Consider the following 16,291-nt stretch of genomic DNA (forward strand, 5'->3'; position numbering starts at 1 on the left):
ACAGAGAGTGGGAGACACAGAGAGTGGGAGACAGACACACAGTGGGAGAGATGAGGGGTAAGATAAAAGAAATATAGAGCCATTAATTACACAACATATAACTTTCCTTGTATAATATGTGCTTTAACAACACTGATATTTGATCTGCATATCAGTAAAGCTGAGCTGATATTGGGAACAAGAAAAAGAAGGGAAGGAATGTAGAATGGACAGAGGGAAGGGGGGGAAGGGAGGGGGCAAGGAAATGAGGAACAGAGGGAGGGGGAAGGAAATGAGGGACAGAGGGATGGAGGGAGAGAAGGAAAACAAGGACAATGTGTATAAAACAACAACCAGAAGGTGCCATTGTGAGAGGTACAGATCAGACATCTATTAGACGATTCCTTATAGGATAATTAAGAGAGCAAGTTGGATTTTGCTTCACTCCCAGTAACCCGTGCACTGTCACAATTCCTGTGCCGTTTGCACCAGGTGATATTGTCCCTGGGTGACACCCGCTGGTGCATTAAAAGACTCATTAGAGGAGATTAATAGACCAGATAATTCACCATCATTATGACTTATTAGCAATGGCCGCTCAAGGGGTTTTTAATTGGAGATAATTATAGCATCCACCAATGATGCTAATAAGTGCACAGGACTTTAACTACCTCTGTGCCATATCAATAACATTCACAGAAATGGATTATATTAGTAGAAAAGAATTGACCAGCTGCATCATATAATGCTGGCGAGTATCTGCACCTTTCTTTTTTTTTCTCTGATTTTACCCAAATATCCATTGGTGTCTCTTACTGTACATGGTTACAATTCTGGATTTACAAGTTGTTCCATATGAAATATCCAGTGTCTGCACCAGGTGACCTTTGGGGACATGGGTACACTTATGGTGACTTGTCTTTCTTGTTTCATGTTCATTATGAACTATAGAGTCTGAATAAGAAATAACCAAAAATGAGGAAAGAGCGAGCCTGGTAGGTGGGTAAAAGATAGGAGAAGAGAAAGCAAGAAATTGAAATGGGATGTAATGAAGGGTCTTCGCCGTGTTACATGTCATCGTCTGTCTTAATAATATGAAATAATGTTACGTTGAACAGCACCTGGTGCCCATTGTTCCAGGCATAGAGTGCTCGATCCCTGGCATTGTAATCCAGCATGGAAATGTGAAAGTACTGGTTGTGGAAGGGGATGTCTGTGTACTCGTATGTGGAGGTCTTGGTGGAATATGAGTAAAAGACCTTAGCACCAGTGAGGTGGGAGTTGGTGACGTATAAGGTGCCACATATCATGAAGGATTCTCCTGCACTCCTCTTTGGGTAGCCAGTACTCCAGCTCTTCACCACTTCCAATGTGTCTTGTCGCAACTGGCTGATGACAATGTTGCCGGCATTCTGGTTGGTGGCATAAACGGCCCACAAGCCAAACTCATCTGCCATCAGGTCGATGTCGGAGAAGCCGCCCCAGGTGTACGGATACACGTTGTTGAAACCAGCATTATCCAAACTGCGCTGGGCCAGAACTCTCCCAGTACCAAAGCTGTATTTGATTATTATGTTGCTCTGGTACTTATTGAAGAAAAGCGATCCGTTATAGACCAGATGGCTGGTTCCTGCCCATTTAAAGGGAAGATTGTAAGTCCTAGACTCTGCCCCAGTGACAAAATCTGCCAGTGATTTGTATTCCCGCACGATCTTGCTGTTTGTAAAGCCTTCCATATACCAGACCTGGGGACAAAGCAGGGGTGAGAATCTGCATTAATATTACAGTCACTTAATAATTCATAGTCTATCATTTGGTTCATTAATAATTTATATATACAAAATGCACACACAGACAGACACACACACACAAATATTTACACATATACATTCATAGAAACACACACATATATACAGATATACACAAACACACCCAAATACATTTAAACACACGCACACAAATACACATTACATACACATTACATACACTTACACACACATTACATACACTTACTCACACACACACATTACATGCCCACACACACATTACATGCCCACACACACATTACATACACATACACACACACACACACACACACATTACATACACACATTACATACACACACATTACATACACTTACACACATTACATACACTTACACACATTACATACACTTACTCACACACACACATTACATACACTTACACACACATTACATACACTTACTCACACACACACATTACATACACTTACACACACATTACATATACTTACACACACATTACATACACTTACTCACACATACACATTACATACACTTACACACACATTACATATACTAACACACACATTACATGCCCACACACACATTACATACACACACGCACATTACATACACACACACACACACACATTACATACACACACACACATTACATACACACATTACATACACACACATTAAATACACTTACACACATTACATACACTTACACACATTACATACACTTACTCACACACACACATTACATACACTTACACACACATTACATATACTTACACACACATTACATATACTAACACACACATTACATGCCCACACACACATTACACACACACACACACATTACATACTCTTACACACATTACATACACACACACACATTAAATACACTTTACATACACTTACACACACATTACATACACACACACACACACACACACACATTATACACACATTATCATTATATATATATATATATATATATATATATATATATATATATATAATGTTGGCGCAGCCAACATTCCATTGAGGATGTGTGCTCAACTGCCGATGGCGACAGACATTACAAACACAATTATAGTATAGATATATACACACACATTATCATTATATATATATATATAACATAGTAACATAGTAGATAAGGTTGAAAAAAGACCGAAGTCCATCGAGTTCAACCTATACAAATCTAAAATACTTACAAAAAGCTCCAGTTAAGCTTAAATAACCCCATTAAAAGGTGACCCATTTAATACTAGCAATCATATCCATGAATTTTGTTTATATACAGAAATGTATCCAGACTATTTTTTAATGTATCTAGGGTATTGGCATTCACTACCTCCTTTGGTAATAATTTCCACAATTTTATTGCTCTTACAGTGAAAAAACATTTCCGTTGCAGGAGATTAAGGCCTCTATGTATGAAGCCGTCTACTTAGCTGCATTTGCCGGCCCAATACGCTCGCCCAAGCACGCCTACCATCGCCGCCGCGGACCTGAAAACGCTTGCCAAAGTTATCAAAAAATCTGTCATGAAACTGTTGTTAACTGACAGTCATCGATCTCAAGGCTCATCGGCTTCTTCGCAGCTTTTTTGATAGCCTGTCACTAAGCACCCACACTAAACTACACTGTTTTACCCCCTAAACCGCCACTCCCGGAGCCCGCCACAACTAAATAAAGTTATTACCCCCTAAACCGCCGCTCCTGGACCCCACCGCAACTATAATAAATGTATTAACCCCTAAAACGCCGCACCCGGAGCCCACCGCCACCTATATTAAAGTTATTAACCCCTATCCTGCCCCCCACTACACCGCCGCAACCCATATTCAAGTTATTAACCCCTACCCTGCAGATCCCGGACCCCGCCACAACTAAATAAATTGTTTAACCCCTAAACCGCCACTCCCGGACCCCGCCGCAACTAAATTAAATGTTTAACCCCTAAACCGCCGCTCCCGGACCCTGCCTCCACCTATATTAAACTTATTAACCCCTAAACCTAAGTCTAACACTAACACCCCCCTAACTTTAATATTTAATATAAATTATTCCTATTTAAAACTAAATACTTACCTGTAAAATAAACCCTAAGATAACTACAATATAACTAATAATTATATTGTAGCTATTTTAGGATTTATATTTATTTTACAGGCAACTTTGTATTTATTTTAACTAGGTACAATAGCTATTAAATAGTTAATAACTATTTAATAGCTACCTAGCTAAAATAATTACAAAATTACCTGTAAAATAAATCCTAACCTAAGTTACAATTAAAGCTAACACTACACTATCAATAAATTAATTAAATAAAATACCTACAATTACCTAAACTTAAATAAAATAAACTAAACTATAGTACAAAAAACAAACACTAAATTACAGAAAATAAAAAAGAATTACAATAATTTTAAACTAATTACACCTAATCTAAGCCCCCTAATAAAATAATAAAGCCCCCCAAAACAAAAAAATGCCCTACCCTATTCTAAATTACCAAGTAACCAGCTCTTTTACCAGCCCTTAAAAGGGCTTTTTGCGGGGCATTGCCCCAAAGTAATCAGCTCTTTTACCTATAAAATAAAATACAACCCCCCCAACATTAAAACCCACCACCCACATACCCCTACTCTAACCCACCCAAACCCCCCTTAAAAAAACCTAACGCTAACCCCCTGAAGATCACCTTACCTGGAGCCGTCTTCACCCAACCGGGCCGAAATCTTCATCCAAGGTGCGCAGAGGAGGTCCTCCATCCGACTGAAGTCTTCATCCAGTCGGCGTCTTCAATCTTCATCCATCCGGAGTGGAGTGGAGCCATCTTCAAAGGAGCTGACACGGAGCCATCCTCTTCAACCGACGACTGAACGACAAATGAAGGTTCCTTTAAGGGACGTCATCCAAGATGGCGTCCCTCGAATTCCGAATGGCTGATAGGATCCTATCAGCCAATCAGAATTAAGGTAGGAAAAATCTGATTGGCTGATTGATTCAGCCAATCAGATTGAAGTTCAATCCGATTGGCTGATCCAATCAGCCAATCGGATTGAGCTTGCATTCTATTGGCTGATCGGAACAGCCAATAGAATACGAGCTCAATCCGATTGGCTGATAGGCGTTAGTTTTTTTTTAAGGGGGGTTTGGGTGGGTTAGAGTAGGGGTATGTGGGTGGTGGGTTTTAATGTTGGGGGGGGGCTTGTATTTTATTTTACAGGCAAAAGAGCTGATTACTTTGGGGCAATGCCCCGCTAAAAGCCCTTTTAAGTGCTGGTAAAAGAGCTGCTTACTTGGTAATTTAATATAGGGTAGGGCATTTTTTTATTTTGGGGGGCTTAAATTAGGTGTAATTAGTTTAAATTTCTTGTAATTCTTTTTTATTTTCTGTAATTTAGTGTTTGTTTTTTTGTACTATAGTTTTGTTTATTTAATTTAATTTAATTTTAGGTAATTGTAGGTAATTTATTTAATTAATTTAATGATAGTGTAGTGTTAGGTTTAATTGTAACTTAGGTTAGGATTTATTTTACAGGTGATTTTGTACTTATTTTAGCTCGGTAGTTATTAAATAGTTAATAACTATTTAATAACTATTGTACCTAGTTAAAATAAATACAAAGTTGCCTGTAAAATAAATATAAATCCTAAAATAGCTACAATGTAATTATTAGTAATATTGTAGCTATCTAAGGGTTTATTTTACAGGTAAGTATTTAGTTTTAAATAGGATTAATTTAGTTAATAATAGTAAGTTTTATTTAGATTTATTAAAATAATATTAAAGTTAGGGGGGTGTTAGTGTTACACTTAGGTTTAGGGGTTAATAAGTTTAATATAGGTGGCAGCAGTATAGGGGGGCAGGATAGGGGTTAATAACTTTAATATAGGTGGCGCCGGGGTCCGGGAGCGGCGGTTTAGGGGTTAAACCATTTATTTAGTTGCGGCGGGGTCCAGGATCCGCAGGAAAGGGGTTAATAAGTTTCTGTAGGTGGTGGCGGTATAGGGGGCGGCAGATTAGGGGTTAATATGTATAATATAGGTGGCGGCGGGGTCAGGGAGTGGCGGTTTAGGGGTTAACATGTTTAATATAGTTGCGGCAGAGTCCGGGAGCGGGGGTTTAGAGGGTAATAAATGTATTTAGTTGCGGCGGTGTAGGGGGGGGGATTAGGGGTGTTTAGACTCGGGGTACATGTTTGGGTGTTAGGTGCAGACATCTCCCATAGGAATCAATGGGATATCGGGCAGCAGCAAACATAAGCTTTCGCTATGGTCAGACTCCCATTGATTCCTATGGGATCCGCCGCCTCCAGGGCGGCGGATTGAAATCCAGGTACGCTGGGCCAGAATAGTGCCGAGCATACCTGGTAGTAGTTTGATAACTACCAAAAGTAGTCAGATTGTGTCGAACTTGCATTCGGAACATCTGTAGTGATGTAACCATCGATCTGTGTCGGACTGAGTCCGGCGGATCGTATGTTACGTCACTATATTCTACTTTTGCCGGGCAGTAGGGGTTGATAACTATGGCGAATCAGCCTCGCCACAAATACGCTGAGGAATTCCAGCGTATTTGCAGTTGACGGCTTGATAACTAGAGGCCTAAATCTCCTTTCCTCCAACCTTAAATTGTGACCTCTTGTCAGAAACAATTTTCTTGGAATAAACAGACCTTCTGCAATCTCTGTATATGGGCCTTGAATATATTTATATAAAGTAATCATGTCACCTCTCAAGCGCCTTTTTTCTAAGGAAAACAGACCCAGTTTGACTAGCCTCTCCTCATAGCTTGAATTCTCCAATCCCCTTATTAGCTTTGTGGCCCTTCTTTGAACTTTTTCTAGTTCTGCAATATCTTTTATTGCGATCGGTCCCCAGAACTGCACTCCATACTCAAGGTGAGGTCTTACCAGGGCTTTATATAGTGACAGAATTATGCTTTCCTCCCTTGAATCAATGCCTCTTTTAATACATGCTAGTATCTTATTAGCCTTTGAAGCCACTGCCATGTATTGTGCACCCATCTTTAGCTTGTTATCTATTACTACTCCCAAATCCCTTTCCTCCTCTGTTTGGCTAAGTCTTGTCCCATTTAAAAAAATACATTGCCTGCTTATTTTTACTTCCAAAATGTAAAACCTTGCATTTTCCCGTATTTAATCTCATTTTCTATTTACTTGCCCATACTTCTAATTTTTGCAGATCCCTTTGTAACGAAAGTTCATCCTGCTCTGACCTAATGACCTTACTTAACTTAGTATCATCTGCAAAAATAGAGATGTCGCTATTTAAACCTTGATCCAAGTCATATATAAAAATATTAAAAAGAACAGGGCCCAGTACTGATCCCTGGGGGACTCCACTGATTACCTTTGTCCAATCTGAGAAATATATATATAACAGTCACATTTAGTAGATAATGTTCTTCATCTTAGTATGAAACATAGTGATATTAAAGAAAAGCACAGCCACCGCATTCATATTATTATTCAGTCTGGGAATTGTTTTGTTATAATATAAATGTCTAGTTTAGTCACGTATGTGTCATGATACTAAATCTGTCTAAATACAAAATATTAGATAAGTCTTTATCATGACAATACAGTGAGCAGCACCTGTCACTACATACACGATTGTTCTTCTCAGATGCGGTAGGATCCATCAACCAAGCACCAAACCTCGGGCCAGATTTCTTCACTGTGACTGGACCAGAAATTTTCATCAGCTTTCCGCAAGCTACAAAAAAAGTAACACAAAGTAAGAAACAACTCTCTAAGTTACATCATTTTCACCCATAGCAACTCTATATAAATCTCCTCCTATTGCACCATATAACCCCCCCTATAACTTCTCCTATTGCACCATTTAACACTCCCTATAACTTCTCCTATTGCACCATATAACCCTCCCTGTAACTCCTCCTATTGCACCATATAACCCTCCCTATAACTCATCCTATTGCACCATATAACCCTCCCTATAAATCCTCCAATTGCACCATATAACCGTCCCTGTAACTCCTCCTATTGCACCATATAACCCTCCCTATAATTCCTCCTATTGCACCATATAACCCTCCCTATAACTCCTATTGCACCATATAACCCTCCCTATAACTTCTCCTATTGCACCATTTAACACTCCCTATAACTTCTCCTATTGCACCATATAACCCTCTCTATAACTCCTCCTATTGCACCATATAACCCTCCCTATAACTCCTCCTATTGCACCATATAACCCTCCCTATAACTCCTCCTATTGCACCATATATCCCTCCCTATAGCTCCTCATATTGCACCATATATCCCTCCCTATAACTCATCCTTTTGTACCATAAAACCCTCCCTATAACTCCTCATATTGCACCATATATCCCTCCCTATAGCTCCTCCTATTGCACCATATAACCCTCCCTATAACTCCTCCTATTGCACTATATAACCCTCCCTATAACTCCTCCTATTGCACCATATAACCCTCCCTATAACTCCTCCTATTGCACCATATAACCCTCCCTATAACTCCTCCTATTGCACCATATAACCCTCCCTATAACTCCTCCTATTGCACCATATAACCCTCCCTATAACTCCTCCTATTGCACCATATATCCCTCCCTATAGCTCCTCATATTGCACCATATAATCCTCCCTATAACTCCTCCTATTGCAACATATAACACTCCCTATAACTCCTCCTATTGCACCATACGACCCTCCCTATAACTCCTCCTATTGCACCATATAACCCTCCCTATAACTCCTCCTATTGCACCATATAACCCTCCATATAACTCCTCCTATTGCACCATATAACCCTCCCTATAGCTCCTCCTATTGCACCATATAACCCTCCCTATAAATCCTCCTATTGCACCATATAACCATACCTATAACTCCTCCTATTGCACCATATACCCCTCCCTATAACTCCTCCTATTGCACCATATAACCTTCCCTATAGCTCCTCATATTGCACCATATAGCCTTCTCTATAACTCCTCCTATTGCACCATATAACCCTCCCTATAACTCCTCCTATTGCACCATATAACCCTCCCTATAACTCCTCCTATTGCACCATATAACCCTCCCTATAACTCCTCCTATTGCACCATATAACCCTCCTTATAACTCCTCCTATTGTACCATATAACCCTCCCTATAACTCCTCCTATTGCACCATATAACCCTCCCTATAACTCCTCCTATTGCACCATATAACCCTCCTTATAACTCCTCCTATTGTACCATATAACCCTCCCTATAACTCCTCCTATTGCACCATATAACCCTCCCTATAACTCCTCCTATTGCACCATATAACCCTCCTTATAACTCCTCCTATTGTACCATATAACCCTCCCTATAACTCCTCCTATTGCACCATATAACCCTCCCTATAACTCCTCCTATTACACCATATAACCCTCCCTATAACTCCTCCTATTGCACCATATAACCCTCCCTATAACTCCTCCTATTGCACCATATAACCCTCCCTATAACTCCTCCTATTGCACCATATAACCCTCCCTATAACTCCTCCTATTGCACCATATAACCCTCCCTATAATTCCTCCTATTGCACCATATAACCCTCCCTATAACTCCTCCTATTGCACCATATAACTCTCCCTATAACTCCTCCTATTGCACCATATAACCCTCCCTATAACTCTTCCTATTGCACCATATAACCCTCCCTATAACTCCTCCTATTGCACCATATAACCCTCCCTATAACTCCTCCTATTGCACCATATAACCCTCCCTATAATTCCTCCTATTGCACCATATAACCCTCCCTATAACTCCTCCTATTGCACCATATAACTCTCCCTATAACTCCTCCTATTGCACCATATAACCCTCCCTATAACTCCTCCTATTGCACCATATAACCATCCCTATAACTCTCCCTATAACTCCTCCTATTGCACCATATAACCCTCCCTATAACTCCTCCTGTAGCACCATATAACCCTCCCTATAACTCCTCCTATTGCACCATATAACCCTCCCTATAACTCCTCCTATTGCACCATATAACCCTCCCTATAACTCCTCCTATTGCACCATATAACCATCCCTATAACTCTCCCTATAACTCCTCCTATTGCACCATATAACCCTCCCTATAACTCCTCCTATTGCACCATATAACCCTCCCTATAACTCCTCCTATTGCACCATATAACCCTCTATATAACTCCTCCTATTGTACCATATAACCCTCCCTATAACACCTCCTATTGCACCATATAACCCTCCCTATAACTCCTCCTATTGCACCATATAACCCTCCCTATAACTCCTCCTATTGCACCATATAACCCTCCCTATAACTCCTCCTATTGCACCATATAACGCTCCCTATAACTCCTCCTATTGCACCATATAACCCTCCCTATAACTCCTCCTATTGCACCATATAACCCTCCCTATAACTCCTCCTATTGCACCATATAACCCTCCCTATAACTCCTCCTATTGTACCATATAACCCTCCCTATAACTCCTCCTATTGTACCATATAACCCTCCCTATAACTCCTCCTATTGCACTATATAACCCTCCCTATAACTCCTCCTATTGCACCATATAACTCTCCCTATAACTCCACCTATTGCACCATATAACCCTCCCTATAACTCCTCCTATTTCACCATATAACCCTCCCTATAACTCCTCCTATTGCACCATATAACCCTCCCTATAACTCCTCCTATAGCACCATATAACCCTCCCTATAACTCCTCCTATAGCACCATATAACCTTCCCTATAACTCCTCCTATTGTACCATATAACCCTCCCTATAACTCTCCCTATAACTCCTCCTATTGCACCATATAACCCTCCCTATAACTCCTCCTATTGCACCATATAACCCTCCCTTCTATTGCACCAAGTCCTACAAAAAAAGTGTGGGAACTCACCAAGACTTCCACTCCCTCACAATAAATAGTGTTTTATACAAACACACACACATTTTTATGTGCTCCGGGCTAAATTTGCCCTACACTATCTATATATATAATTCCACTCCCACCACCTATTTAATAGCAGCAAAGCATAAGGCTTCTCATTAATGTTAGTACTTTCTGCTACTCACATACTGGAATAGTTTGTTAAAAGTTTTGCCAATAGCACAAATAGAGAAATGTACAATTATCTTAGGTCATTTTTTGTTAGCAGTTTTAAGTTTTATGTATAGTTTAACTTATGTTGGTTCTTTTGTGTTTCATTTTGATTTTGTTTTTCTTTTTTATAACTGTATAATGCAATTACTACATTACAAGTGACCCACTAACTTTTATGCGCAAGTGATTTCAGCTTTTTTCGGCTCTTAGCGCATGTCAGAAAGAGCACCCATATTACAAGTAGAAATTAGATGCTTTCACTCATCGGGTTAGCCAGGGAAAAAGTTGCACTAAACTCAAGAAAAATATAATAAAATTTACTGTTACACTCATATATAATAAAATATACTGTTACACTCATATATATAATAAAAATATAATAAAATTTACTGTTACACTCATATATAATAAAATATACTGTTACACTCATATATATAATAAAAATATAATAAAATTTACTGTTACACTCATATATAATAAAATATACTGTTACACTCATATATAATGCCTGATAAAAAATATTTGTAAAAATTATTTAAAAAAAATAAAACTGTTATAAGGGCTAAAAGATAAATGGCAAGAAATAAATAGATAAATATTGTACCACAAAAACATCAGATAAATATAGAAATATGGATTTAAGAATAAATAGAACAATTTCTTCTATGTAAAGAACATTGGAACTATGAAATGTCCATAATTCATGTCAGATTTAGCGCTCTTATTTTATACGAGATTGAGTAGATCGCTCGCCAGTATTGGTGTTAGGTCTTGTTCAGTTTCCGCGCTCTATTGAAGTCTATGGGGAAGTTAATGAAGTCCATCTCTTTTGATGTGGCAGGTTTTGCACACGTTAATTTTTGACTTTCAACTTCTAGCAAACTTAATGCAGGAGTGTGAGTGCTAAATAGCGCTCCACTTGTAATCTAGTCCTATATAACGGCTAGATTACGAGTTGTGCACCTCTCAAAGCTGCTTTTTTCCTACCGCTGGTATTACGAGTCTTGCAGGTACAGGTGTATCGCTCACTTTTTTGGTCAGACTCGAAAATACCGCAAATCCACTTACGTCAATTGTGTATTCTATATTTTCAATGGGACTTGCATAACGCCGGTATTACGAGTCTTCCAAAAAGTGAGCGGTACAGCCTCTCCTGCCAAGACTGATACCGCATTTAAAAGTCAGTAGTTAAGAGTTTTATGGGCTAACGCTACAGCGTTAGCCCATAAAACCCTTAACTATTGGCTGTTCCAATCAGCCAATAGAATGCAACCTCAATCCTATTGGCTGATTGCATCAGCCAATAGGATTTTTCCTACCTTAATTCCAATTAGCTGATAGAATCCTATCAGCCAATCGGAATTCAAGGGACGCCATCTTGGATGACGTAATTTAAAGGAACCTTCATTCTTCGCTTGGACTTCATTTGAAAAGGATGCTCCGCGTTGGCTGAATTGAAGATGAACCCGCTCGGATGAAGACTTCTGCTCCTCTGGAGGACCACTTGTGCCCGGCTGGGTGAAGACGGCTCAAGGTAGTGTGATATTCAAGGGGGTAGTGTTAGGTTTTATTAAGGGGGGATTGGGTGGGTTTTAGAGTAGGGTTGGGTGTGTGGGTGGTGGGTTTTAATATTGGGGGGTATTGTATTTTTTTTACAGGTAAAAGAGCTGATTACTTTGGGGCAATGCCCCGCAAAAGGCCCTTTTAAGGGCTATTTGTAATTTAGTATAGGATAGGGATTTTTTTATTATTTTGGGGTGGCTTTTTATTTTATTAGGGGGATTAGAGTAGGTGTAATTAGTTTTAAAAATTTGTAGTTATTTTGTTATTTTCTGTAATTTAGTGTTTATTGTTTTTCGTACTTTAGTTTATTTAATTGTAATTAATTGTAGGTAGTTTAGGTAATTTATTTAATTAAAGTGTAGTGTTAGGTGTAATTGTAACTTAGGTTAGGGTTTATTTTACAGCTACTTTTGTATTTATTTTAGCTAGGTAGTTATTAAATAGTTAATAACTATTTAATAACTATTGTACCTAGTTAAAATAAATACAAAGTTACCTGTAAAATAAAAATAAACCCTAAGCTAGCTACAATGTAACTATTCGTTATATCGTAGCTATTTTAGGGTTTATTTTATAGGTAAGTATTTAGTTTGAAATAGAAATAATTTATTTAATTGTAGTTATTTTATTTAGATTTATTTAAATTATATTTAAGTTAGGGGGGTGTTAGGTTTAGGGTTAGACTTAGGTTAAGGGGTAAATAACTTTATTATAGTGGTGGCAACGTTGGCTGCGGCAGATTAGGGGTTAATACATTTAATATAGTTGCGACATTAAGGGGGGGGCAGATTAGGGGTTAATAAATATAATGTAGGGTTCTGCGATGTTTGGGGCAGCAGATTAGGGGTTCATTAGTATAATGTAGGTGGCGGCGGTGTCCGGAGCAGCAGATTAGGGGTTAATAATATAATAAAGGATGCGACGATGGCGGGAGCGGCAGATTAGGGGTTAATAAATGTAATATTAGGGGGGTTTAGACTCGGGGTTCATGTTAGGGTGTTAGGTGTAGACATAAAATTCCTTTCCTCATAGGAATCAATGGGGCTGCGTTAGGAGCTGAACGCTGCTTTTTTGCAGGTGTTAGTTTTTTTTTCAGCCGGCTCAGCCCCATTGTTTCCTATGGGGAAATCATGCACGGGCACGTTTAGCCAGCTCACCGCTACCGTAAGCAACGCTGGTATTGAGGTGAGATGTGGAGCTAAATGTTGCTCTACGCTCACCTTTTTGCAGCTAAGGCCATGTTTAAAAAAACCTGTACTACCAGCTTTGTCTTAAGGGAGTGTTAAAAAAAAAAGGCTCGTTAGCAACGCACCCCTGTTACCGCAAAACTCGTATTCTCGCCGTTAGTTAATTGTAGTTATTTTATTTATATGTATTTTAATTTTATTTAAGTTAGGGGGTGTTAGGGTTAGGGTTAGACTTAGGTTTAGGGGTTAATAACTTTAATATAGTGGTGGCGACGTTGGGGGCGGCGGATTAGGGGCTAATAAGTGTAGGTAGGTGGCGGCGACATTGGGGGCGGCAGATTAGGGGTTAATAAATATAATGTAGGTGTCGGCGATGTTGGGGGCAGCAGATTAGAGGTTAATAAGTATAATGTAGGTGGTGGCGTTGTCCGGAGCAACAGATTAGGGGTTAATAATATTATGCAGGTGTAGGCGATGTCGGGGGCGGCAGATTAGGGGTTAATAAGTGTAAGATTAGGGGTGTTTAGACTCAGGGTTCATGTTAGGGTGTTAGGTGTAGACATTAAAAGTATTTCCCCATAGGAATCAATGGGGCTGCGTTAGGAGCTTTACACTGCTTTTTTGCAGGTATTAGTTTTTTTTTCAGCCGGCTCTCCCCCATTGATTCCTATGGGAAAATCATGCACAAGCACGTTTTGCCAGCTCACCGCTACCATAAGCAGCGCTGGTATTGAGGTGAGATGTGGAGCAAAATTTTGCTCTCCGGTCACTTTTTTGCGGCTAACACCGGGTTTCCAAAAACCCGTAATACCAGCGTTGTCTGTAGGTGAGCGGTGAACATAAACTGCTCGTTAGCACCGCACACCATTACCGACAAAACTCGTAATCTAGGTGTAAGTGGATAAATACTTTGCTCCTTCTGTTTTCATTTATAAGGAGACTGGATAAATACAATAATTTTATAACACCCAAAAAAAAAAGAGAAATGTATAAATGTGTATTAAAGTTTAGCAAATAATGTACTAGTAAGATTTTTCCTGGGCACATTTCTGCAAATGCCCATGCATTTTATTATATATATTATTATCGGCCTAGATTTAGAGTTTGGCGGTAGCCGTCAAAACCAGCGTTAGAGGCTCCTAACGCTGGTTTTGGGCTACCGCTGGTATTTAGAGTCAGTCAGGAAAGGGTCTAACGCTCACTTTGCAGCCGCGACTTTTCCATACCGCAGATCCCCTTACGCCAATTGTGTATCCTATCTTTTCAATGGGATCTTTCTAACGCCGGTATTTAGAGTCGTGGCTGAAGTGAGCGTTAGAAATCTAACGACAAAACTCCAGCCGCAGAAAAAAAACAGGAGTTAAGAGCTTTCTGGGCTAACGCCGGTTTATAAAGCTCTTAACTACTGTGCTCTAAAGTACACTAACACCCATAAACTACCTATGTACCCCTAAACCGAGGTCCCCCCACATCGCCGCCGCCCTAATACATTTTTTAACCCCTAATCTGCCGACCGCACACAGCCGCAACCTACATTATCCCTATGTACCCCTAATCTACTGCCCCTAATACCGCCGACCCCTATATTATATTTATTAACCCCTAATCTGCCGCCCCCGCTATCGCTGACACCTGCATATTTTTTAACCCCTAATCTGCCGCTCCGTACACCGCCGCAACCTACATTATACCTATGTACCCCTAATCTGCTGCCCCTAACACAGCCGACCCCTATATTATATTTATTAACCCCTAATATGCCGCCCCCAACGTCGCCTCCACCTACCTACAATAATTAACCCCTAATCTGCCGACCGGACCACACCGCTACTATAATAAATGTATTAACCCCTAAAGCTAAGTCTAACACTAACACTAACACCCCCCTAAATTAAATATAATTTAAATCTAACGAAATAAAATAACTCTTGTTAAATAAATTAATCCTATTTAAAGCTAAATACTTACCTGTAAAATAAACCCTAATATAGCTACAATATAACTAATAATTACATTGTAGCTATTTTAGGATTTATATTTATTTTACAGGCAACTTTGTATTTATTTTAACCAGGTACAATAGCTATTAAATAGTTAAGAACTATTTAATAGCTAAAATAGTTAAAATAATTACAAAATTACCTGTAAAATAAATCCTAACCTAAGATATAATAAAACCTAACACTACCCTATCAATAAATTAATTAAATACAATACCTACAATTACCTACAATTAAACCTAACACTACACTATCAATAAATAAATTAAATACAATTCCTACAAATAAATACAATGAAATAAACTAACTAAAGTACAAAAAATAAAAAAGAACTAAGTTACAAAAAATTTAAAAATATTTACAAACATTAGAAAAATATTACAACAATTTTAAACTAATTACACCTACTCTAAGCCCCCTAATAAAATATAAAAGACCCCCAAAATAAAAAATGCCCTACCCTATTCTAAATTAAAAAAGTTCACAGCTCTTTTACCTTACCAGCCCTGAAAAGGGCCATTTGCGGGGCATGCCCCAAATAATTCAGCTCTTTTGCCTGTAAAAAAAAACATACAATACCCCCCCCCCCAACATTACAACCCACCACCCACATACCCCTAAT

The 16,291-nt window shown here is 39.1% G+C and overlaps 1 protein-coding gene across 1 annotated transcript in view; it reads right to left on the minus strand.

Moving 5' to 3' along the window:
• Positions 1–244: 244 nt before the first annotated feature.
• The window catches only part of OLFM3 (olfactomedin 3), a 102,452-nt gene continuing 86,405 nt past the window's right edge, over positions 245–16,291 (minus strand). Inside the window, exons 6-7 of the mRNA XM_053693737.1 lie at positions 7,402–7,508; positions 245–1,724 (exon numbers count right to left, since the gene is read on the minus strand). Coding sequence (XP_053549712.1) covers positions 1,047–1,724; positions 7,402–7,508 — 785 coding nt within the window. The 3' untranslated portion in view covers positions 245–1,046. The remainder of the gene's footprint in view (positions 1,725–7,401; positions 7,509–16,291) is intronic.

This window comes from Bombina bombina, chromosome 10, assembly GCF_027579735.1.
Source record: "Bombina bombina isolate aBomBom1 chromosome 10, aBomBom1.pri, whole genome shotgun sequence".
Taxonomy (NCBI): domain Eukaryota; kingdom Metazoa; phylum Chordata; class Amphibia; order Anura; family Bombinatoridae; genus Bombina; species Bombina bombina.